General features: G+C 35.5%; 1 protein-coding gene and 1 long non-coding RNA gene across 2 annotated transcripts in view; one reads left to right on the top strand and one right to left on the bottom strand.

Moving 5' to 3' along the window:
- The window catches only part of LOC136033695 (uncharacterized), a 41426-nt gene extending 24322 nt beyond the window's left edge, over window positions 1-17104 (bottom strand). The window contains exons 1-2 of the mRNA XM_065714545.1: window positions 16943-17104; window positions 8587-9448 (exon numbers count right to left, since the gene is read on the bottom strand). Of these exons, the coding sequence (XP_065570617.1) occupies window positions 8587-9448; window positions 16943-17027 (947 nt within the window). The 5' untranslated portion in view covers window positions 17028-17104. The remainder of the gene's footprint in view (window positions 1-8586; window positions 9449-16942) is intronic.
- Window positions 17105-17267: 163 nt separating this feature from the next.
- Window positions 17268-27338, top strand: LOC136024672 (uncharacterized). Its single transcript, XR_010616883.1, has 2 exons — window positions 17268-17322; window positions 26950-27338. It is a non-coding gene; the product is annotated as an uncharacterized LOC136024672 (long non-coding RNA).
- Window positions 27339-27593: the final 255 nt, after the last annotated feature.

Below are 27593 nucleotides of genomic sequence, written 5' to 3'. Positions count from 1 at the left end.
AAACAATGGGCAACTTATATAACATAGTACACTTGCCCCAGGGCCTTTAGGGTGTTTTTCCATCCCAAGAAGCATGTTGAACTTTTCGACTATTTTGACAAGAGGGCTATTCAAAAACTTTGATCAGATAGCTTTGGGGAGACTACAGCAAAAATAACATAGGTTACTAGTTGCCCTCCAACCATTTTTCATCATCCCCTGTAATGTTGAACTTGATACCCTTAGCCGTTCTGGAGATATTGTAGATAACCCTTTTTCAAAAAAACTGGATGCACTTGGTAGTTTTTTTATTTAATTAAATATACCCTTCCAATTTCCCTGGAGATTCACCTTAATACAGATATTTTCGAACATACTCAGAATCAAACATTACCTTATTTCTAACAATAAGTACTGCAATTAAAAAAGGTAAATTGCATAATTTATAATCCTTACCCTTTGAGCTGGGGGGGGGGGGGCGCATTGCATCCTCAGAGGCAAAGCTACTAGACCTTCCATTTATTTTCAAATAATCAATGTGGATAGGAGGGAGTAAATAGCAAAAGGGAAGGGGATTGCAGAACTAACACTTACGATGTGGAGGGTTGTCATCCCCATAAATATAGTCATTTTGAACAAGATAAGGCTATATAAATTTTTTTAGAACGTTTTTGGAGAAGGGGGAGATAAAGAGGACATGGGAAGGGGCTGGCAGCCCTCCAAACACTTGAAAACATCCCCCTAAAAACGTACTGAAAGTTTCGACTTAATATCCTCAGCCGTTGCGATATTGCAAAGCCACCTTTTTGATATACTGGATTCACACAGAACCGTTTGATTTAGTCTAAGATACCCCTCAACATTCTCCGAAGTTCCACCAAAGCACACTTGGCCTTTTTAGATACACCCGCAATAAAAACTTCTCCATTTTCCCAGGTACATCCTGCAAATGAACAACAGAAAAATTGCATAATTTGCAACCCTTGCCTCGGGACTATGGTAGGCATGGCATCCCTGGATGCAAAGCTATTAGACCTTTTTGTCTAGTTTGAAAAAAATGACTACAACAAAGTTTTGACCATTGATGGGCACAAATAAGGTAAAGGGGGGAGGGGTGGGAGAGGCTCGAATCTCTTTCAACATTCTTTGTAAGTTTCAACTCAATACCCTTAGCCGTTCATTAGATATTGCTAATATTTCTTTTTCACTACCAATAACGGTAAGCATGTTTTGGTCCTTTGCATCCCTCTCAACATTTTCTTACATTTTACACCTTAATACAATAAAGTGTTTTGGAGACCAAGATTTGAACAAGCCCTCTTTTCTTGCAAAAAATTTACGTTAACAGTGGAAAATCTGCACAATTGCCTCGAGGACTAGGGTGTGAATCCCAGACGTACAGTTATATGACTTTTGGTTTATAAAGAAAAACTAGCTCTGTCAAAATTTTGGTCAGATACGTTTGGGATAAAAAGGGCGAGGGGTGATTGGTTGCCCTTCAATCACTCGTGACTCTTAATAAGACACTAAAACTCAAGCGACTACCCCTTCCATATAAAGGACCTCTGAGGAAAAAAACAACATATTGTCATACACGTAGGCATATTAATTCTAAACAAGATGGCTAAATATATTTTTTTTAATAATTTTTTGGAGAGGGGGCAGATAAAGAGGACATGGGAAGGAGCTGACAGCCCTCCAAACACTTTAAAACATCCCCTTAAAAACCTCCCGAAAATTTCAACCTTAGCCATTCTTCAATGGCTAAATTTGTCCGTCCGTGGCCGAGTGGTTAACGCGCCGAACTCACGAGCGAAGGGTCGCTGGTTCGAATCTCGGTGGTGCCGACCGTTTGGTTTTAGGACGAGGGTTAGTGGCGTTTCCCCGTAAGACAAGCCAAAAGTTTATCCAGCTTCAAATGGGTACCTAGAGAAATCTAGGGAAAAGCACGGGAAAGCGTCGGATGACTTGCCCCCAACCACGCATTGCACCCCGGCCGAGGGCGGAGAATCAGGAGATCGGCACCTGCGCTACGCGAACCCTAATCGGTTTGCATGCGAAAGTTTGCTTTTGCTTTGCATTCTTCAAGATATTGAAGAACTACCTTTTTAATATAGGATACTGGATACACAGTGTCGTTTTATTTAGCCTAAGATACCCCTCAACATTCATCGAAATTTCACCACAACATCCTTGACCTTTTCAGATACACCCTCAATAAAACTTTTCCATTTTTATATGATAAATCCTTCAAATGAACAAAAGAAAGATTGCATAATTTGTAATTCTTGCCCCGGGACTACGGTGGGCATGGCATCTCTGGACGTAAAGCTATTAGGCATTATGTTCAGTTTTTGCAAAATGACTGTTGTAAAATTTCGACCATTGATGGGCACATAAAAAGTTGGGGGAGGCTCGAATCTCCTTTCAACGTTCATTGTTAAGTTTCAGCTTAATTCCGTTAGCCGTTTCTTATATGTTGCCAATATTTCTTTTTCACAACCGATAAGGGTAAGTGTGCTTTGATCCTTTGGCATCCCTCTCAACATTTCCTTAGATTTGACACCTTAATATAGAAGCTTTTTTGAGACCCAGATTCGAACAAGACTTCTTTTCTTGCAAAAACGTATACTAACAATAGGAAACCGACACAGCTTACACTATTGCATCGAGGACAAGGGTGTGAACTACAGACGTAGTTATTTAACTTTTGGTTTATTAAAAAAGCAAGAGCTAAGAGCTTATATGGCACTTGTGACGAGGCAAGAAAAGCTAAGATCCAAGAGATCATATGGTATGAGCTCTAACAAAATTCTAAGAATCAATAGATTGATTTAAAAAGGAAAATAAGAGGCTTAATGCCGGTCAGGATTTTAAATAAGAGCTCTGAGTCACGATGTCCTTCTAATATCAAAATGCATTAAGATCCGATTACCCACTCGTAAGTTATAAATACCTAATTTATCCTCACCCTTAAGCCCCCCAGATGGTCGAATCTGGGAAAACAAATTTACCAAGTCAAATTGTGCAGCTCCCTGACACGCCTACCAATTTTCATCGTCCTAGCACGTCCAGAAGCACCAAACTCGCCAAATCACTGAACCCCTCCCCCAAAGAGAGTGATCCAGTACGGTTACGTCAATCACGTATCAAGGACATTTGTTTATTCTATCCACCAAGCTTCATCCCGATTCCTACACTCCAAGTGTTTTCCAAGATTTCCCCCTCCAATTCCCCCCAATGTCAAAAGAACTGGTCGGGATTTGAAATAAGAGCTCTGAGACATGACTTCCATCTAAATATCAAATTTCATTAAAATCCGATCACCTATTCGTAAGATAAAAATACCCCATTTTCACGTTTTCCAAGAATTCCGGTTTCACCCTCCAACTCCCCCCAATGTCAAAGGATCTGGTCGGAATTTAAAATTAAGATGTGATCACCCTTTCGTAAGTTACAAATAACTAAATTTTCAAAATTAACCCCCTCCCCAATCCACCAGAGAGCAGATCCGGTTATGTCAGTCACGTATCTTAGACAGGTTTCTTTTCTTCTCATCCAGATCTCACCGCTTTAAGTATTTTCTAAGATTTCCGCCCCCCCCCCCCGATTACGCTTGATCCGGTTGAGATTTAAAATAAGAGATCTGAGTTACGAGGTCCTCCTAAATATGAAGTTTCACGAAGATCGATCACTCCTTCGCAAGATAAAAATACGTCATTTTTTCTTATTTTTCAGAATTAACCCCCCCCCCCCCAATAAAGCAGATCCATTCCAATTATGTAAATCACGTATCTAAGACTTCTGCTTATTCTTCCCACCACGTTTCATCCCGATCCCTCCAATCTCTGCGTTTTCCATGATTTTAGGTTCCCTCACCCCAAATCACCAGATCCGGTCGGGATTTAAAGTAAGAGCTCTGAGACACGATATCCTTCTAAATATCAAATTCCATTGAGATCCGATCACCCGTTCGTAAGTTAAAAATACCTCATTTTTCAGAATTAACCCCCCCCCAACTACCCCAAAGAGAGTGGATCCGTTCCGGTTATGTCAATCATGTATCTAGGACTTGGGTTTATTTTTCCAACCAAGGTTCATCCCGATCCCTCCACTCAGTGTATTCCAAGTTTTAGGTTTCCCCCTCCCAACTCCCCTCCCCAATGTTACCAGATCCGGTTGGGATTTAAAATCAGAGCTCTGAGACACGATATCCTTCTAAATATCAAATTCCATTGAGATCCGATCACCCGTTCGTAAGTTAAAAATACCTCATTGTTTCTAATTTTTCAGAATTAATCCCCCCCCCAACTACCCCAGAGAGCGGTTCCGTTCCGGTTATGTCAATCATGTATCTAGGACTTGTGCTTATTTTTCCCATCAAGTTTCATCCCGATCCCTCCACTCTTATTTTCCAAGATTTTAGGTTTCCCCCTCCGAACTCCCTCCAATGTCACCAGATCCGGTCGGGATCTAAAATAACAGCTTTGAGACATGATATCCTTCCAAACATCAACTTTCATTAAGATCTGATCAACTATTCGCGAGTTAAAAATACTTCAATTTTTTCGAATTAACGCCCCCCCCCCCAAGATGGTCAAATCGGGAAAACGACTATTTCTAATTTAATCTGGTCCGGTCCCTGATACGTCTGCCAAATTTCATCGTCCTAGCTTACCTGGAAGTGCCGAAAGTAGCAAAACCGGGACCGACAGAATTTGCGATTGCTTTGTCACTTGGTAATATCAAGTGCCATAAAAACTCGCTATGTCAAAATCTTAGTCAGAAACATTTGGGATAAAGAGGGCGTGGTTGATTGGTTTCCCTTTGATAACTTGTGACTCTTAAAAGACACAAAAACTTGAATCAAATTAGCCCTTCCTAAGTTCAAACGACTACTCCTTCCATATATTGCCTTTGGAAAAAAACAGAGCATAACATTGAACCCTTGTTGCTCTTTATTATAGACAATAGCTCCTAAGCTTGCTTTCACTCCCCGGCGTGATGTCCCCTTTTACCCTCCTATACCTGCCCCTGCCTAAATAATTTTATTTTTCAGGCGAAAATGCCTTTTCATTGACACCTTTCAAAGCCAGGACTGCATGGGTTCGATAAAAAAAAACTCCCGATGAAAATGCTAAATAAAGCAGTTTTCAACTAATATACAAATTTTTTTATTTACGAGGAGGCAAAGAAATAAGAGAAAGGGGCAAAAGTTATCCTCCCCACTGCAATTGGAACCGCTGCATGGCACAGGATATTTTTGTCCCTTCATGACCTGAAATGAATTTCCTTTGTTTGTTGCACACCAGTCAAGTAAAAAAATGCACTTTCATTGCAACCCTTCTAAGCCAGGGCTACCAAAAAGTTCAGTAAAATATGGGCTTTTTGGGAAATGAAGCCTTCTTATGTACGCCTAGAGACGCATTCTTGATAGCAAGGTTGTACACTGGTGTCAATTACTAGTTCTCAGCACGAGCATTGCGCATGAACACCTTCCAAAGTTTCTGCGTCCATGATATGGAGATGAGGGACAGTCCCCCTTCGATACGGAACATATTCTGCTCATTTTAGGATTTTACTTTTGTAGTAACAGCGTAAAACCATTCCATAAATCAAGAAAAATGAAAGATCGATTTCACATTTTTTCTTCTTCCACCAAGTCCTGGGTTGCGGTCGCGGAGATAATACATCAATTTGTACCTTCACCCTCCTCTCGTCGTTCTCTTAGAATTAATCCTGAATTTATCTGACGGCTCAATGAGGGTGTTTTAGCACTAAAATACAATCTATGAGGTATCTCCAACCCTTCCCAACTAAAATAGTCAAGAGAATCCCCTTGTAGGAGTTTAAGTACCTTTCTAAGTTTTTTTTTTATTTGTCCAGTGCTTACAGATAAAATTAGTTATTGGGAACAAAAATATTTTCCAAGGAGTTTTGCGGGGGATATTTCAGTAAGGAGAACATTTTAAAGAAGAATTACCCTGAATTGTTTTTGTCCTTCGTATATTCTTCCCCCCCCCCACAGAATATTCGCGTAAAAGACCTCTCCCTGCAGAAATCTCCTCCACGAAAAATGTATATATTTTCCCATTGCAAATACTACGTGTAAGCAATGGCCAAATTACGAAAACTTAAAAAAAGCCCTTAATCTCCTACAACGGGATTCTCCGATTGTTTTGTGGCTAGGGAGGGAGTGAGATAACTCAAAAGTGTACATGCCAAACATCCCAGCTCTCATTCAGCCTTCGCCTAAATACAGAATTTGTTCTAAGCGATAGACGAGGGGATAGCGGAGGTATAAACTGATGTACAATCCCCAGGGCTAACGTTGGCTCCAATGGGAAGTAGCCATTCGTAGGACGATATTCTACACCATGCATTGTGCGTATATTTTGACAAATGGATAAAAATTTTCAGAAATCCCTTTTCTTTATTATTTTTATTTCTTTCTTTTTGCTGCTCAGTTTCGCATGTGGGAGAATTTCTCGAGTAGTACTCCTACCACCTAAAAATACAAATAGATGGCCAACTCTCAGATATTTCTCAGCAGCATCATCCCCTCTTCACCCTTATTTTATCAACAGCATACCCCTAGAAATTTGTCAGCTTTTGCCCAACAATCTGGTTTTCTATGAGTTTGATTTCTACAATGTGAAAAAAGTACATAAACATCGACTAATACGTCATTCCTCGCAGAGATGTGGCATTAAGGCCGTAACCACGAGGGAAGGAGTTTCCCCCGGAAATGTTTGTCCAGCTCGGAGAAACGTATCAAAATATTTAAAAGCAAATTAATACCGAAAACAATAGCCACCCACAAAAAAAAATAATCCTTGATACGGCGCTGATTATTGATAAGTCAGATCAACAGAAAGCTACATGATCCCATACAGCTGCCTATCTACCACGTCTACCTGTACTCATCCTCCATTCTGTTCACAGCTTTGCTCCGTGTCATGCAGTTCCCTCTTCTTCTCCATAGAGCTGATTTTTTTGGTGTTTCCAGATACATTCAGTATGGAAATATTTTTTTTCAAAGGTTCACCTTTAATATTATTATATAGAAAATCACATAATAATTATTATATTATACCTTAGTGAGATATATACTTCAAATTTTACGAAGGAAACAAAACTTAAGTATTTTGTTTATACATTTATGAAATCTTTTTTACAGAGGCTATTCAATATTTGACCATAAACAAATATTAGTTGAATTTGAATAAAACCATTTTAAAAATAGCAGATAGAACTAGCTAATAGGATTGGAACCCCCTCCGCCCGAAGTGTTTGAGTCACAAAAACGTAACAGAGTTGCATATAAACAAATTTATATTTTTTGTAACCCCCCCCCCCAAAAAAAAAAAATAATCCTCGTTACGACATTGTCTGTAATAGTATATCAAACAGTTCGTGGTAACGAACTGTAGTAAGGAGCGACCCGGCTCGATAGTAAACGAAACTCTAAAAAATGGAATTTCGATGCTAAAAGATATATCAAAAGAATCGGATTTTTATGCTGATTTTTAATATATAAGTTTCATCAAATTTAGTCTTTGTCATCAAAAGTTACGAGCCTGAGAAAATTTGCCTTATTTTGGAAAATAGGGGGTAACACCCCTTAAAAGTCATAGGATCTTAACGAAAATCGCACCATCGCATTCAGCGTATCAGAGAACCCTTTAGAAAAAATTTCAAGGTCCAATCTACAAAAATGTGGAATTACGTATTTTTTGCCAGAAGACAAATCACGGGTGCGTGTTTATTTGTATTTAGGAAGAACACCAAATACTACCGTTAGTTATAACCAATTAGATACTCTTACGAAAATGACAAACTTGACAAAATATGTGTAGTTAACTCTTCTCAAAATATAGAATTGATATATTTTGTGATTTGAGTCAATTAACTAACCATTACAGTATCTATTGACCGAAACACAACATATAATTGGGGTTCAATTTTATTGTCATTAGTGATTTCATAAAACTGATAAAACTTAACCTTTAGAAATTGATATTCTGGGTTTGAGATTCCTAATAATTTTTGCAAAGTTAGGCTTTATAAAGAAATTAATTTTTAAATGTTCCTAAATTATAAAAAATCAGATCTTTCAAATATGTGAAGTGGCTTACATTGTCTTTTTCTTATAGATTTAGCTTAAGTCTTCCATCCTCTCACTGATACAATTCAAGGTCTTCATTCCAGATCCAAAGGCAACCAAGATATAATAACGTGAATAAAATAAATGTAAATTTTCTTTGGAAATGCACTGAAAACGGAAAGATCAAACCCATCTTTTTTAATCTACACATTTTTATTGCTCCACTCATAAATATACTCTTTATCACAGGGATGCAACCTGTTTAGACGTGAGTGGTTTACACTTCGCATTCAACCTCCACGATGAGGTCTGATGTATGTGATTAATAATCTTTACAGTAAAAACCAATTCAAAATGAAACCTAGGAGTAGATACCATAAAATAGTACTAACTTTAGAAAACGGTCTTTTTAATGACTTCTGATACAAAAAGGACAGTTGCCAATTATTTGACAATATCATAATATAGTTTATAATTTCAATTTTACAAGTGGAAAACACTAATATGGTGCATGCCTTTGGCCTCCCCGTGTACCCCTTGCTTTTCCGCCTCGAGCAGGACCGCTGTAGCCCCCATATCCACCATTGTAGCCATATCCTTCATAGCCACTACCATAGCCACCTCCGTATCCACTGCCATAATAGTCATAACCGGCTCCTCCATACGCGTCATAACCATATCCACCGCCATATCCGCCATAGCCCCCACCATAACCAAAACTACCTGGTGCTCCCCATGCTCCTCCCCGACCCATGCCAGCACCTCCACGCATGCCACGGAGCATACCACGGGGTCCACCTCGGCCACCTCTCATTGGTGGCATCATCATAGCCTCTTTGGGGGTTGCTTTCTTAACATCAACCTCTTTGTCTTTAATGGTTTGTTTTGGTTTCTTAACCAATTCATTAGCAACTTTTTCATCATCAAAAGTGATGAAGCAGAAAGCTTTTCTTTGATTCTTGGTCTTATCAAATGGCAATTCAACTTCAACAATATTGCCAAACTGTCCAAAATAAGCTTTAATATCGTCATCACTGATTTCAGGTACTAGACCACCAACGAATATTTTGCCGGTGCGAGCTTTAGCTTTCTTGACGTCAACTTTTTTGCTGTTGATCACGTGTTCACCAGCTTTAATGGCATCGTCTAGCGCATTAGGGGTCTTGAAATTAATGAAAGCGAAACCTCGAGATCTGCCAGTAACAGGGTCAACTTTGATGTTAATTCCTTCAATTTCACCATATTTTGAGAAATGCTCTCTCAAATCCTTCTCGGTTGTTTCCCAGCTTAAGGCGCCAACAAATAATTTCTTCTCTTCGTCCTTGCCAACCAAGTGGGAATTTTTTTCGCCTTCATGCTGCTCTATAAGTGAAATTAAAAATCAGGACAACAAAAGAGCATAAAATTATATATAATCAGTAGAAGAGGATTTTTTTTCAAGAAAAGATAAGAAGGATATAGAATTTTAAATATAAGAATAAAAATACACTTTTGTGAAGACCAATTTTCAAAAAGTTGATTAAAGAATAATTTTCCCAAGAACTCAGTTGTAGGTCATCAGAAACTTTCACAGAATTATTCTTTTCCATTTTTCTAATATAAAACAACAAAGATTAGAAATGCCCAAGCATATTAAGTTGCAAACAAGAAAAGTAATTAAAAAAATATATTGAATCTTAACAGTCAAATCAAACACTTTGAATAAAGAAATATCAGGCTTAGAGGGGCTGAGCAGTCTCCAATCGACCAACATATTGTTTCTGGATTGTACCATTAGTTATCTACACAATTTTTTTTACAACACTAAATTACTGACCAAAGAACTAATTGAACCAATTTGGTAATTAAAAGAAAAATTGGTAAAATTGAACAAAACAACTAACATAATAGTTCAAGGGAATGCTAGATATCAGGACCAAGTAGAGAAATCAGGTATGCTAGAATCAAAGGACCAAGTCAGTCCAGCATATTTAGATAACAAGGAAGATATTAGAATCTACATACACGAAAAAAAAACTCAATGACTAAGAATGCTGTGATAAGCTTCTAATTAGACTTCTAACCTTAGAGACAATTGAAGTTATTACTCTTAACTCATATTAGTAGATACAAATAGACAATAATTCAAAGCTTGAAATATTACATGGACAATACTTATAAAATCACAAGAGCATTAAACCAAAATAAAAAACGCCAAACAAGCAGTTTGCTCTCAAGCAAACAATAAGACTATCCAAATCAAAAATATACCTTCCACGGGTACATTTTTAGTGAAATAAATTTCAAAATGTTTAAACTTCGATTTGACACATTAGAGGCGCATAATTGGTACCATCATACAATTTAATGTTCAAAAATAGCTGTGGGAACTTATATTTGTTGAATTTGGAAGTCCCTAATTTAAAGCAAGCTGATTTTCCCTGCTAACAAGTGTCTTAATTAGACAAGCTAGAAAGCTAACCTGACCAATTAATTGATATGAGTTCACACATTAGTTTCAAAGATAAATTTAATTATTTGAACATGTCAACACAAAACTGGAAAAACCAAATTTTAATAAATTATAATACAAGTACAAAAGATAAAAATCAGGAACTTGATCCACTGAAATAAAATTTTTAAGTCAACATGTGAATTTCAAAAATATTACAATTTACCGTTGGAGAATAGTCTGTAATTGGAAGATAGTACTATTTTTCATTTTGAGCCAATAAGAATCCTCGCCTTAATTTGATTCCCTTTTAAACTCACCTTGGGAATCCAAGTCAGCACACCAGAAGATATGGCACCAGATGATTTGTGACGAGGTTGCATCTGGAGTCCATCCATGACCTCCAGCATGAGCATCATACAGGCCAGGACTCTACCATGCCCCAAGATTGGCAAATTAAGATTCTTTTAATTCAATACTACCTTTATTATATCAAGATATAATTCTGGCACTTTGCCATACTACCTTTATTTAATGAAAAATCATTCCAGCACTACCATATTACCTTTACAATAAGGAATCATTCTGGCACTTAAAGTGAGAAATGCCATTAAAGCCAAAACTTTATTAAGTAAAGAAAAATTGTGTCTAGTAGTACTAGCCAGAATGACCTATTAAAATTAAACTTTTAAAAAAACTAAAAGGGGTTAAGCTTCTGCTAAGCGTCTGTCTTGAAGTAGCACCTGCAACAAAACCAATATGGTACTGTAGAATCTTCATATCAAAATCGTTTCAACTCACAGTCATCAAGACTTTGTTCCAACATGAAATGAACAACCAACATTTCACTCACATTGATGCAAATTTTAAAGGTTTTACTTGTACATATGTTTGATATTCAGAATCAGAACTGATATTCAGAACTGATAACAACTGAACTTGTAACTTATCCAAACGAAACTGAACTTGTAGTTTCAGATAACTTCTTGTAGTGAAACCAATAGAATTTAAAGCCAATTGTACTTTCTAATTAGCTGAAATTTGAATAAAAATTTCAGGAAACAGCTGGGCACTACCTCAAGTGAATAAGGCAATTTTCCAAATTAGTACAAATAATTGCTTTTTGCAGTGAAACCAATAGAATTTAAAGCCAATTGTACTTTCTAGCTAGCTGAAATTTGAATAAAAAGTTCAGGAAACAGCTGGGCATTACCTCAATTGAATAAGACAATTTTCCAAATTAGTACAAATAATTGCAATCAAAATGAATCTTAATTTTCTTCAATAAAACAATTCCAGGTATGTTTGACCAGGTCCCAGCTTGTAGCATCCAACAAACTTTAATATTGACTTAAATGATTATCTTTGATTCCTTCTAATCAAACTAATCCCTGAGTTCTTAAGAGCAAGAACACTTGAGAACAAGTTTAGCTTTTCTTCCAGACATGGTAAAAGCAAGTAAGAAGCATGAAACAATTTCTCTTTAATGGCTTGAATGGTAAGTGGCTCCCTTTTAGAAGAGTTAAGAATGGTGAAGATAAAAATTTAATTGTAATTTACAGAATTCCTTAATGCCACTATTTTCTTTGCCAAAAACAAAAGAATAGGAGATTAAAAAACACAACCATTAACAGCTAGCCTAATGATGCAAAAGTTCCAATATATTAGAATAATAAAATAAGCAACATATAATATTTTCAAAAAATGTCAAGTTAATTTAAAAAGTATATTTTTAACATTTCTCTAGAGCATTACTCGTTAAATGGGACCAAACTATTGTCTTATTTTTAAATTTGTCTAAACCTTAGGTGTCACCAATGTAATCAAATAGCAAAAATTAAGGAATGTAATGAACTGTAATTACATTTAAAATTTACCTAATTCTTAATCTTGATGCTTTTCTTTATCTCAACAAATTAAAACACTAAATTAAGCTTCAGCAATTTTCTTTTGTTTGGTTTTACCATTGACAAAACTTGATTCATTGACAATGCAACCATTTGTTTTTCAATAATATAATTGGTTTTCGATGTAGTTTCTTGATATATATTTGATGATTTAGACTTCATAGATAACTACAATCACATAGTGCTCACAACAATCACATAGTGCTACAAAAATGTGCTTAAAATTTCAAATGTCCACCCCTTGTAACAAAAAAAAAAAAAAAAAAAAAACAACTTGAAAATTTCACCACTCAGAAAAAATAATCTTTAAAATCGATTAAAAAGACATTAGGTTTTTAGAAACTTCTAGATTGAAAGTAAAATAACTGAACACATTGAAAAATAATATTTTATGAATGGGTTCGTAGTTGAAAATTTCAAACTACTCTTTTAAAGCCAGCAAAAGGTTGAAGGAGGACATTTGTTAATATTAAACTCTGGCCATAATCTGTCAATATAATTAAATCTCTTAACCCTACAAACATTTGGAAGACTCCAGTACTTTTTTATCACTGATTTCATAGATCATTTATAATCAGCAAAAATTTTGGACCTGAAACTGACAATACCCGTTTTTTCTGAAAGGAAATCATTATTAGACTCCAAAAGCCTTTAACTTAAGGGTTTGGGGTTGATATTTCAAAACATCATTCAGGACTATTTTCTACTCATATCCAGTCCTGTATGAACCGCTCAGCAACTTCCCTTAGTGCCAAAAATTACATACACAACATTTCTTCTAATCCATGAAGACAGTCCTCAGGAGAAAAGGAAGGGTTAGTATACCCTTTAGGCCAGCACAAAGTCTATGTTTAAACTATGAAGATTGTCCAGAGAATCAGTCTAGGACAGACATATATTGACCTTGACCAATAATTTGATATAACACAGAAATTAGAAAGCAAGCCAACAAATATTAAACAGTGAAATTTATATCCTCTTTATACAATAATTTTTTTTTAATGAACTACTTTCATAAAATTTAATTATATTAAGAATTGCTTCTAAGTAATTCTGAAAATCAATTCAAGTTTAACTGGATCCCTATCCCATCTTCAATACCTTCATATAGCCTGACAGATAACACAATTTTGCTGAATTCTTTTTCAATTGACATTATGAAAAAATTATTAAAGCAGCTATAAGAAATATAAACCAACAAAACCAGGAAATGCATATATAGCCTAAGGCTATATTTGAAAATGATTAAATTCCAGAAGTGACTTATATTTCTTGGAAAACTGTTATGTCATGTGAAAAAACTCCCAGGAGTGGTTCAGAGCCTCAATGATCCAATATAAAGACACTAAGTCCCTATCTCCACCCCTTCATTCTGCAAAGGCACTGGTCTTATACTGTTGTCACATGAGAAAGACACTTTTGGCTAAAATGAGGCACAAGGGAAGCATGAGCCTCGCACAATTGCTCAATCCTAATTTATAAGATTTCAAGCATTTGCAAATCAATTTTCTAAATTAAAAAAAAACCCAGAATATAGCTTAAAATCCTGTTAAAAGAATAGGAATTACGTTTTCAAAATTAACAGCCAAAGGAAGACTAAAAAGCCCAAACTATAGACATGTTCTACAGATGAACAGAATTTGTGATTGTATATGTCACTTGATTAATACTAAGTGCCACAAAAAACCCAAAATATAGCTTAAAATCCTACTAGAATAATAGGATTTGCATTTCCAAAATGTACAGCCAAGGGAAGACTGAAAACCAGCAACAACAGAAGTTGCCTCTAAACCCTAGCCTATTTAAATACATTTATTCTGTTTCAAAATACTCTTTTATCTAGAATAAACCTACCCATGGTTGAATATGTCGATGATTAAAATATGCTGATATAACTTTAAGATCATGTATTAAAGGTTAGGCTCCAATGATGTCTATCAGTAGGCTACATTTGAAATTGTGAGTACTGTATATAGTTAAAATATTCAAACTAGTCACATACTTGAAAAGAGAAATTTGACACATTCTACAGTGAAACAGTCCACTTTCTAGATAGTAGGCTATGATTAGAAATTATATGATGATTTAGCACTTAAAAGAGTAGATTACCTGACCAAGTAATAGGTATCTTACCCTAAGTAGACTATTTTGGATTTTCAAAGTAAGCCTAAAACCTAGTCTTCATTAACCAGTGTTTCCTTCTAAAGGCTAGCCACTAAAATAGTAGCCTACTCAAAAAAAGAGAGCAAGACAAAGCATATTATGCTTGTCTACAACTTTTCAAAGAAATTGAGAAGTGACCAAAATCAAATTGGTAAATGTATAGCAAACCATATAACTGACTTTTGTACATAGTGAATATACCACTTGATGTCTTTTTTGTGCTCTTTATGAATATAATAATTGCTTCTACATTAAATTCAGATTTAAGCACTTTTTAAGCTCTTAAAAATGACAAATTTTCAAAAAATTATGACAGTTCATATAATCAACTTACCAATAAAGCAAACAAACTGCTTTATGCCTTTTTTATGTTCTCTACAAATATAATAATTGCTTCTACCAAAAAAAAAAATTCAAATTTAAGCACTTTTTAAGCTCCTAAAAATGGCAAATTTTCAATTAAAGTATGAGTTATCTACCATTTCCAACAAATAATACTACATTTTCAACAAAATAATTCTACATTTTCTCAGAGCTAAAATTATTTATAATAAGGTTAATTTAGGTTAGGCTAAAAAGTGCTCAAATCTGAATTTAAGATAGAAGCAATTAATATATTTATAAAAAAGCACAAAAAAGGCATTGAGTGGTATATTCACTTTATATGAAAGCCAGTTATATGGTTTGCTATAAATTAACCATCAAATTAGGCTAGGTCTACTTCAAAATACAAACAAATAATTATCACAAAGTAATAATTGAGAACTTTATGGTTATTTTCAGTGATAAGGTGTAAAAATATATTCATACATACATATATATATATATATATATATATATATATATATATATATATATATAGCCTATTAAACCTGGATAGCCCTGTGTGGTATTAGAAATTGATGAAAAGGCAAGGGTTACAAAAAGATTGACCAAATTCAGATTAGATAGGCTAGGCTACTTCCAAAGAACAAGTACAGTTTCAAGTTATAGACTAGTTGTTATGCACAATACAATTAGCCTACTTAGCAATTAAGGATTCATTTAGGGTAAGATGACCAGTACTGGGACACTTCAATCACTTTGCCTATTCTGGGACAGAATATTTGGTTTGATTGCAACATGTCCAATACTGGGACAAAAGACAACAGGTTTTTTGGAAGCAACCCAGAAAAATGTATGGATTGGGTGTCCAAGATTAAAGTCTTTTGTCCCACTATTGGACATGTTGTAATACAATCAAAAATTCTGTCCCAGAATAGGCAGAGTGATCCAAGTGTCCCAGTACTGGTTGTCTTCTATTAGACTTAGTAAATTTTGAAGTTGGCCTTAAAAAGTGGTAAAATGATCTGAATATGCACTACTTTGAGTAGTCTTAGAAATTAGTTGAATGACAAAAATATTACAAGGCTCAAATTAGGCCATTCAAACAAAAGCACAAATTTAATGGTAAAATTCCAGTTGACTAACTACTTGCTCTCTCAGAAAGCATTTAGGTTAGGAAAAATGAAACTTTCAGGGATTGATCTACAGGTTAAAGTATGTCCTGGGAAGGTATTTTGAAGGACCTAACTCTACTCCTTCTCCCTCTAGAGGGCCCTAACCTTTGATGACCTTCAAAAATGTGCATTATTAAAGTGAAACCTTGCAAAATAGATCTTCTGCTTGAAGGAAATACAACAAAATTATTTTCAGCTTCATAACTTGGCTCAATCCCAATTTATAAGGTTTTAAAGATATGCAAATACATCTCCTAAATAAAAAAAAACAAAAAAAATTGATATGGCTCAGAATTCTACTTAAATAACAGGAATTACATTTACAAAACTAAAGACAGAGAACTGGTAACTGAAAATTAAGGTAAAATGTCGTTTGTCAAAATTTCAATTGGTCATGTAGGCAAATTTCAGGGCTCTCTAGAGGGAGGAGTGGAGGTAGGTACTAAAAATACCTTCCCAGGATATGCTTTAGCCTGTAGACCCATCCCTGGAACTTTCATTTTCCTAACCTTGGTCATTCCTGAAATAGCAAGAAGTCACTCAACTAGAATTTTACCAATTTAATCACTATTTAACAGGCTTAATCTTGCAACTTTAAAAAAATTGTACATTCATTTAATTTAGAAAATTTTTAGGAATCATTATAGGGTAATTGGTAAAACAGCAAAAATGAACTAGACTGATTTAATTCAAATTAAGCTAGTTAAAAAATACAAAATAATTGATATGCTCAGTCTTATTACTTTACAGTTAGGGACACATCTATTAGACTTCGAAAATCTTGAGTAGTCTTAGAAATTGTCGACACATTAAACATAAGTCAGCAAATTAGCTGTGTATGTAGAAATTATCTTACCTTCCATGCCTTCACCGTGTTCTTGACCATTGGGCACTTCTTCCATTGGTTGATCTTGTTGATATTGAGCATCAGTGTTCTCCATTTTGTAAAATACAAACTACTAGAATTTCCCTGTAAATCGATTTCAACAGACCGTTATGAGGAAGTAAAGTGATGAAAAAGCGGGAAGGCATTATTGATTTAGAGTAAAATTAGATTTTACAAATTTAATTTTTAGAATAAAATTTGTTGTACATTTGCAGTAAAATGAAGAAAATTTTATTATTTGCATTTAATTAAAAATAACAATTTAGCTGAGCTAACAAGTTTATCAATAGACATCAGATAAAACGCAGCCCTAATTTCGGCGAAATATTTGAAATTCGGACTTGACGCCTGTTTGTTATTGTTTAGATTATTTTTTTAAGCGCCACTTTTGTAGGATGGTCAGGGGCTTGTTCCATAATTAAGTGTGTTTAAATTGTCATTGAAAATGAAATTTTAATTCATATACGCTACTTAGGGTAAAAAACTAGGCCTAGTATGTATTTGAGCAAAATTAGGTGGTAAAACTCAACTGCACATATCTTGTTACCAAATAGGAATTGAGAAGAATCGTTATTTATATATCAATGATTAGTTAAATATCTAAGCTATACATCAATATGGTTATTATTAAGTAATTTTAATATGAAACACTTGAAAATATTGATTTATTGACATATCTTGAAGGATCTCTTTTTGGAAATAGACTTACCAATTAGGATAGCCTATCTTATTTGAATGTACATATCCTTCCAGTGTTTTATTCACATGGTAAATATTTTGTAGTTCATATAATTCACTTACCAATAAAGTGAACATTCCACTTGATGACTTTTTTTTATGTTCTTTACAAATACAATAGTTGTTGACAATTCATTTTTCACAAACTTTTTGTTGAAAATTCATCATTTTTAAGAGCTCAAAAAGTGCTTAAATTTGAATTTGCATTAGAAGTGATTATTATATTTGTAAAGAATGTAAAAAAGGCATCAAATGGTATGTTCATTTTATTGGTAAGTTGATAATGAACGGCAAAATATTTACCATTCACATATTAACAGAAAGCTTATTGTCTTTTGATTCTAAAAATGTACTTTTATTGTTTAGTATTGAGGTATATTCTATAAATATTAAATAGACTATAAATTTGTCTGGTAATATTCTAGTTTAGTGACTTCTTGGTATCTCAGAAAGGGGTTAGGTTAGGAAAATGAAACTTTTTAGAACCTTTAAAACCTTATTAAATGGAATTGAGCAAAGTTATGAAGTAAAAACAATTTTGTTGTACTTCGATTAAGCAGAAGATCTATTTTGCAAGGTTTCACTTTTGTAACACCCATATTTTTAAAGGTCATCAAAGGTCAGGGCCCTCTAGAGAGAGAAGGAGTAGAGGTATTGCTTCAAAGTACCTTCCCTGACATACCTTAGTCTGTAGATTCATCCCTGAAAGTTTCATTTTCCTAACTTAAACCCTTTCTGAGATAGCCAGAAGTCAATTAACTAGAGTTTTACCATTTTTCTTGGTATAGGCCTAGGGTTTGACCAGTACACAAGGAAATATGTTAAGAAAATAGTTTTTATTTCAAAATATGCAGAATCATTTTAGTTAACAGTAAAATTGTAGTTTAGTGACTTGCTATCTTGGAAAGGGGTTTGGTTAGGAAAAGAAACTTTTGAGGATGGGTCTACAGGCTAAAGCATATCCAGGGAAGGTATTTTAAAGTACCCACCTCCACTCCTTCCCCCTCCAGAGGGCCCTGAAATTCACCTGCATGACAGGTCTATACCTATTGAAATTTTGACAAAACACCATTTTACCTTAATTTTCAGTTACTAGTTGCTTTTTCTCTGCCTTTAGTTCTGAAAATGCAATTCCTGTTATTTGAGTAGAGTTTTGAGCCATATCAATGTTTTTTTACTTCAAAATTTAGGAAATGTATTTGTATATCTTTAAAACCTCATAAAACAGAATTGTGCAAAGTTATGAAGCTGAAAATAATTTTGTTGTACTCCAATTAAGCAGATCTATTTTGCAAAGTCTCACTTTTAGAACACACATTTTTAAAGGTCATCAAAGGTCAGGGTCCTCTAGAGGGAGAAGGAGTAGAGGTAGTTGCTTCAAAATATCTTCCCAGGACATACTTTAGTCTGTAGATTCATCCCTGAAAGTTTCATTTTCCTAACCTAAACCCTTTCTGAGATGACAAAACAACATTTTGCCTTAATTTTCAGTTACCAGTTGCTTTTTCTCTGCCTCTAGTTCTGAAAATGCAATTCGTATTATTTGAGTAGAATTCTGAGCCATATCAATGTTTTTTTTTCAAAATTTAAGAAATGTATTTGCATATCTTTAAAACCTTATAAATTGGGATTGAGCAAAGTTGTGAAGCTGAAAACAATTTTTTTGTACTTCATTTCAGCAGAAGATCTATTTTGTAAGGTTTCACTTTCATAACACACATATTTTTAAAGGTCATCAAAGGTCAGGACCCCTTAGAGGGAGAGGGAGTAGAGGTAGGTACTTCAAAATACCTTCCCAGGACTTACTTTAGCCAGTAGACCTATTGCTGAAAGTTTCATTTTCCTAACCTAACCTCTTTCCAAGATAGCAAGGAGTCACTAAACTAGAATTTTACCCAAAATTCAGAAAAATAAATATGGATTTGATGGCATTTATCCATTTTCAAACAATCTATGTATGTTCTTGAACACCATCTAATAATTTATCATAAAAAGGTATTCATAGGCAAATACTGATAAATTAGATTAGATTAATTTGATGGTACTTAGGTGTTTGTTTATAAATTATTTTCAGAACTATAGATTTTGATAGATTTATAACTATAGATTTTTGAAACAAAATTATAGATTTTCGTTGTGCAGAAGAGAGTAGGAAGAGTCATATTGGTAATGACCAGCCTAGTGGGCTTAATTGCTGGGGACAGGCAGCTCAGGTACCCACACTTGCCACCATCAATTATAATGTATTAATGTATATCATAATGTGCACTCATTGTTTGCTGACTAGAGGATAATAGTGCTTCCAGTGGCTAGTTTTTTCTGAAGAAGGAGTCAGAGAGATGAAAGGGCTTGATGATAGTCTATATACCTCTATAATTTTTAGAACTAGAACTGGAAATCAATTTTCGGAGGAAGCTGAATCTAATTGTTTGGTATTATCACTTAGAAAAGTGGGTAATGACTCATGTTCATCGTTCAAATTCCTGAGTGTTTCATGTATACTACTGAAGAACCAAGAATTATTTTCTTAAGATGTTTCCTTATGTACTGGTTAAACCATAGGCTTATACCTTTTTCTTTTCAATTGCTTGTCAAAACAGAGACTATGTTTTGAATTTGTGATGACAAATAACTGGTGAAAATTTCTCCAATAAAATAAGGATCTTGTTACAATACTCGCCTTGCATCATACTTTAGTAAAATAGGGCCCATCTCTATTTTTCCAGAATGCAAAAAAAAGAGGTCTTTTACCTTATAGCCTATATGCTTTCAATTCTCTGTAATCACCTTTCTTTAAAGATTGGCTGGCTATAATCATAGAAAACTTCACTTTTCAAATTCATACAAGTTACTCTTTTAGCCTAGTCTATTTCAATAAAGTTATTCTGCTTTATATTCTCTTGTATTAGAGTAAATCCTCTGTCCAAAATTACTACATTTCAAAGATTAAGTTCCACTATTTTTCAGCATTCTAAGCTGCTCAAATTTTCAAGATAATTACATTTTTTTTTTAATTTTGTAAATTCAATAAGGAAGCAATCCAGTTCTAGATGATGTAATAGAGATTTATATTGATTTAACTATTGAGGGGTTGATTGTCTGTCCAACTGCTTGGTATCCAACCCTTCTTACCAATATTATCAGTATTATCAATTCTTACCAATTATGATAAATTTTACGTGCCACTCCCAGCTATTTGTCAAATTTACACCCTGAATTGTATATATGTAATGAAATTTCCAAATATTTAATTCTTATTATGCCGCTTGTTTGTCATTAAACTAGTCTAAAGCAAAGAGACATATAGAAAATGTATTGCGCATATACAATTCAGGGTATATGTTTGATCATTAAGGATGGGGTGGAAATTTTATTGGTATGCCTTATGGAATGATATTAGTAGGCTAAGTATTTTAGAATGTCTTAAACTAGATTTTAGAATCATATACTACTTCCACACGAAGAGTATACAGGACTGGTGATTCTCTCATAGAGAGTATACAGGACTGATACCAACTTTTAGCTTAAAAATAGTAGTAACTATGGCTATCTAAACAGTTTCATTCCACCATGAAAAGAACAATAAAATTCCCAAATTTTCACTTTACAGGGCTGGGCAGATCTAAAATTAAGGTTTGGGGGTGCTGCTAAAAATTGGGTTCCTCTGTCAAATTATTTTGCCCCTCCAACCCAGTAATTAGTGTGATCTCCAACCTTATGAGGGAGGCATGTGCATCTAAAACCACCCCCTGGATCTGCTCCTGTTATAGGGTAATATCTCCAGAACTCAGGTTAATCTTAGACAAATCTTTTGATTAAAATACGTCATTTATAAAAATAGACATCAAGTCCTGGTCTCCAGTATGATATAGATAATTTAGATTTGCTGATGGTTTGGACTAGTGTGGTTAGGATTGGTTGACCACTATCTAAGATTTTTCTGTAAATTTAGACTTAAACAAAAGTTACCTTTACCTAAACAGAATTGCATATACTGATGCAAATTGGAAGTAATTGAATGTTTGGAAGTGGTAAGAAAATGCCTCACAATTTAAACAAGTATTATATGACAAATAAAAGTCAGTGAGTTGAGGGAATAAATTAAAAATACATTTTGCCCCCTTCTCCGCATTTTCGATAATTGACACTACTAGCCTAGGACCTTGCCTAGCTATGTTAGTCAGTTGACTGTTTATAAAAACTTTAAGGGGCTGGAAGGCAGAGCACATAAAACAGGAGAATTTTGATGTTGTATATTACACTGTCATTGGTAGTGCATATACCAGTGGAATTTGGAAATAATTGAAAATTTGGAATTGGTCAAAATGGCTCAAACATTTTTGTAACAAACAAAAAGACATTGCTGGGTTAAGGGAAACAAATTAATTAGGTTGTTTTGTCTCATTTTTAGAAGCAGAATGAAGCTTTAAAATTGCCAAAAAAGCACTATTTTTCATTTTGATCTTCCAATAAAATCCTTTATTTCTACACCAAAGACAAAACAACTTCCTTTTGTCAGCGAATCTGAAGCAAATATCCCCAGGCAATCAAATATTTTACATATTGGCTTCCAAGGCTCACAGTCTTTGTCATTATAAGCTCAAGCTGTATTAAACTTTTTATATACTGTTTTGTTATAGTATCTATAAAGAAGAAGTGATTTTACTTGCTCAAAAGGTGTTGTTTTGGGTGAATGGAACTTTTAGTTGTGACACTATGACCTGAAGTTGAGCTGAAAGTGGTAGTTACATATACCCATCCCTTCTCTCTTAAACACACCGACTTCTGGGGAATATGGAGAAATTTGGTTTAAAGTAAATGTACTGCCCAAATTAGAATCCATAAAATATTTCAAAGTTCCTAGCTTAAAAAAAAGAACCATGATTTGGATTCATATTAGTTTATCCACCTAACACAGTTGCTTGTCAAGTGAGCTAAAGGCCCCTCTTCAAATTTTCCCCTTTTTATTAAGTGATTTTTGTTAAGGCTCAATCTTAAAAATGACAGGTGTCATAAAATTTTATCTGCAAGAGGGATAAAAAGACTGTTAAAGTACTTTTTTATGTTTCGAAGAAAAAAGTCTCTCAGACCAAACTTCAGGGAAGACTATCCCTCCCATTTTACTCAAGAATTTACAGGATTAGCCAGTAATTGATAGCACCTAAACCTTAATTACCTTACCTTAATTTGCACTTCGGAGCAAATTAAGATCTGTAGATCTGTTGAATGCTCCTGAGTTGAATTGGTGATGTCTCATAGCAGGTATGAGCAGGACGGAATGTCCCACTCATACTTCAAGTCTTTCGTGGCCCACTCTTTATCCAGTGCCTTCTTGAATGCTTCGGGGGTGGGGGCTGAGACTGTTGCTTTGCACAGTTCATTCCAGGGGTTGACAACTCTGTTGGTGAAGAAACTTTTTCTGGCCCTGGTTCTGACTGACTGCTTGAACAGCTTCTTTGAGTGTCCTCTGGTGCACTGTGGGGGGCCTGGGTGGATGGGCAGGATCTTGGCATATGATGAGTTCAGCAATTTGCGGGTCATCATCATGTCGCTACGGTTGCGCCTGTACACGAGGGTAGGGAGGTTGAGAGCCCGTAAACGATCTTGATAAGGTTTGTCTCCAAGGTTTGTGATGGCCTTGGTTGCTCTCCTCTGGACTCCCTCGATTAGCCTGACATCTCCTTTGTATGTTGGGAAGGCAGCGCACATGCCAAAATCCAAAACGGGTCTGACTAGTGCCTTGTAAAGTTTCAGGAAAACTAGTGGGGATCTGCTGGTAACTGTTCTTTTGATCAGACCTAAGTTTGTGTTGGCCTGGGACACGCTCTTGATGGTGTTGGCATGGAACTTGAGAAGGCTGTCAACGATGACCCCAAGGTCGCGTTCCTCTGTGCTGGTCTTGATGGGTGAATCGGAGTTGGAGGCATGTTCATGCATATGGTATTGGGCGCATGGGTTTGAGGATCCAAAGTGTAGCGTGCTGCACTTGCTTATATTGAACGATAAGAGCCATTTGTCTGCCCACAGCTGGATTTTCTGGACATCTGTTTGCAGGGATTTTACATTCACTGCTCCAAATAGCTTTGAGTTGTCAGCATAGAGAGACAAGTTGTTTTCCACCTCGCTGAATATATCGTTGATGTAGATGTTGAACAGTGTAGGACCAAGAACAGTTCCCTGTGGTACTCCACTGATGACATCACAGGGCTCGGAAAAGACCTTTTCACCTCCAGCACCAAATAGCCTGACTCTCTGGGTTCGTCCTGACAGGAAGTCCATAAGCCAATCAACCAGGTTGGGGTGTAACTGGGCAGCAGTAAGCTTTTCTCTTAGCCTTTTGTGTGGGACTTTATCAAAGGCCTTAGCAAAGTCTAGTAAAACTAGGTCCACTGGCAATCCTTTGTCAAGCAAATCTGTAATGATGTCATATGTTTCCAGTAAGTTTGTTTCAACTGACTTTCCTGGTTGAAACCCATGCTGATTAGGTGATTGGATATTGTTGACTTTCAAATGTTCCAGTATTGCATCATTGACCACTCTTTCGAGGATTTTTGCGACTACTGATGTGAGACTTATAGGTCTGTCGTTTTCTGCTTTAAGTCTGCTGCCTTTTTTGAATATTGGGGTCACAAAAGCAGTTTTCCAATCAGATGGGACAGATTTGGCATTAATAGACTTTTGGAATAGGTCAGACAGTGGTCCTGCGATGATGGTTGCCAGTTCCTTCAGCAGTCTTGGGTGTGAGTGATCTGGTCCAGCCGATTTATTTGTGTCAAGATTGTGAAGCCGTTTGAGGATGTTGGAGGGGTCGATGCTGATTTGCTCCATCGTTGTGGGGGCTTCATAGCCCGGGCAGTTTGGCAGGGGGCCTTCCGGTTCACAAGTGAAAACTGAAGCAAAGTGCCTATTTAGTTCGTTTGCTACATCAGTTATGTTGGTTACGGTAGTGCCACAGGGTTTCACCAGTCTGGAGATAGTTCGACGGGAGTGGTTCTTGCTAGAGACATAATTCCAATTTTTTAGGATTTGTCTTACTTTCTTTGGCAAGATTGGACTCCAGATTTTCGTAGAGTTTTCTGATGAGGTTTCTCAGCTTGTTTCGTGCCTTGGTGAATTTTGTGTGTTGCTGCAGGTCTCCTGACTGCCTGAACTTTTTCCATGACCTCTTTTTCCTGCTTATTTCTCTTTTGATGTCTTTTGTCATGTAGGGGAGGGATCTAGGTTTTGGTTTGAAACTGGTCTTTGTGTGGGCATCCTGAGCTTTCAGCAAAACACCCTTGAATTTGGTCCATTGTTCGTCAACTGTGCCACTTAGTACATTCGACCAGTCTGTAGTGGATAATTCATTTCGAATAGCAATGTAGTCGACAAACACTTTTTTGACTAGCTTGTTCTTAAGTACCTTCACTTTCAGCATGAGTTCTATAGTTAGGTGATCACTTTTACCAAGGGGTGGTGAGTAATCAATACTTTGAACTAAGCTTTTGTCATTCAAGATAACCAGGTCAAGTGTTGTTGGGCGCTGAAACAATCTGTATCTAGTTGGTTGGTCAACTATCTGGTGTAGGGACAATTCACTGAGGCAATTTAGGAAAGGCTGTTGCTTGTCTTGTTCAGTTGGAGTGGCACCATATCCAAAACCGTTTATCCAGTTTATAGATGGAAGGTTGAAATCGCCGGCAATAAGCAGATGTCCTTTGAGGTTCGAATTTAGTGTGCATATTATTTCTGCTATTGCTTGTTCGGTTACAACTTGGGATGGGGCTGAGGGACTTCTGTAGATGCATCCGATTCTGACTGTCTCTGACTCATGGCTCCCCGGCACACATAGATCAAAGCAAACTGCCTCAACAAAGGGGCAAAGGAGAGGAACATCAATTATCTTTGTATTGTATCCTGCTTTAGCGAGGGCTAGTGTTCCTCTTTTGCAACCTTGGGACGACAGATTTGAGAGAACTCGGTAACCCGGGATTTTCACATGGGAATCGTGAAGTTTGTTACTACTGTTTTTAGGGCAGACTTCAGTCAGTAAGATCACATCGAACTTTTTTGAGTCAATTAGGGTTTTTAGTTCATCAATTTTGTTGGGCAACTGGTCAACATTAGTAACACATACACTAAAGTCAGAACTTACGGTTGCTGGTTCTACGGTTGCTGGTTCAAACCTTGCTGATTTTTTTCCTGCAGATATCCTTGTGCAAATAGAATAAGTTTATACTACAAACCTTAAATTTCTCAAGCACCTTCATTAGTTGGTTAGATCATTTAGTATAGTCTTTTCTCTTCAAGATAAGATTTCTAAGCTGAAGAATATCTCACTGAATACTCCAAGGTAGTACTTTTACGAACTTGTTGATCCATTCTCTGTCAAACCTAATCTTGAACCTGGTAGTTTTCTGAATGGATATTGTCCCATCATATGAGTTGCTACTCAACAGCATTAATTGCATGGTAAAGTTTATGCATCAACCTCAGCTTGAATTTGTTACCTAATCTTATAATTGAAATGAAAATATATTAAAAACATGTGAATTTTTTTAATAAGTCACTAAAATTATAAAATGGACCACAGTATGGTCTAAAAAGTTATCTACTTAATATGTCTTCATACAATGGGCTCATCTATTTTCAGACTTGAGGGGGGGGGGGTAATAAAGAGGGAATACTCAAATTGAGACCTCCCATATACAGGTTACATTACCAAGTAACCAATTATGCCCTATATATTTTGTTTTTTTAGGGTAGAGGGTTATTGCCTATGCTGGAGTATGAGAAAACATGGAAACTCTAATTTGAGACCTTCCAAGCCTAGATTACATTTGTAGTTTGTTAATTCTATTCTAGATATTCTCAAGTAACTACAATGTCCTACAATGTATTTTTCATTGTGTTGGGTTGCTTGTTGGATAGCTCTATGCTTAAGTCTTTTCAATTAACTTGTTTTATCCAGCAAAATTTGGTCATTCAGCATTGTTTTCAAGATTTCAGACAATGACAAATAAGTATGGTATTTAGTAGGGGACACAGTGAAGGCTATCAAATTAGATATGCACAGATATGATAGATATGTAATTCTGTTATTTAATATGTACAACAGATGTTTGATATGTAGTCAACAATAAAATCGTGTTTCCACAAATTTCAAATAAGAATGCCCTGTTTCAAATCTTTGCTCCCTTTTACTGCTGTAGAAATGTATTTGAGTATTTTTGTTATTTTCACATTTTTTTTCCTTTTAGAAGAATGACACCTCCCAGTCAAAAAGATGATGTTCGAGAGACATTCCACACTCTGCTAACAATGTCAAAATTGCTCAACACTGGTTTAACTCCTGATACATTAGCCATAGCCATTAAATTGTGTGAAAATGGAGTCAATCCTGAATTAGTGGCTAATATTATTAAAGATATTAGGAAGGCACCTAATGACAATAAGAAGTGATTTTCTTGTTGTTTATAATGTGTAAATTTTGTGTCCTATTCTTTTCAAATCTATCAGTGAAGATCCTTTTGGACTGAATGTTATATTGATGATTGAATATAATGACAATTTTTTTTTTTTTTTTTTTTGTTACTGTATATATTACTTTTTTTGAATATTCCTAAACAATAAACATAATTTTTGTAAAGGAATAGGCTTTAGTATCTACTGAAGGGCTGAAATGTAATATATTTAATGATCAACCAGGAGCAGCAACAGAATTTATGTTTGGAAGAAGGACAAAAACAAAACTTGAACTTCCCTAACATTATTTTGCCCCTCCTTCCCTGTTATTAGTGCAATTTAGGGGGAAGCACATACACCCTCCCTTAATACTCCCCTGTATAGCATAAGGAGATCTTTCCAATGAAGTTGTTCATCAACTCTACATGTAAATTGCCTT

This window comes from Artemia franciscana, chromosome 1 (genome assembly GCF_032884065.1).
Source record: "Artemia franciscana chromosome 1, ASM3288406v1, whole genome shotgun sequence".
Classification (NCBI taxonomy): Eukaryota; Metazoa; Arthropoda; class Branchiopoda; order Anostraca; family Artemiidae; genus Artemia; species Artemia franciscana.
This window is presented reverse-complemented; position numbering and strand designations above follow the sequence as displayed.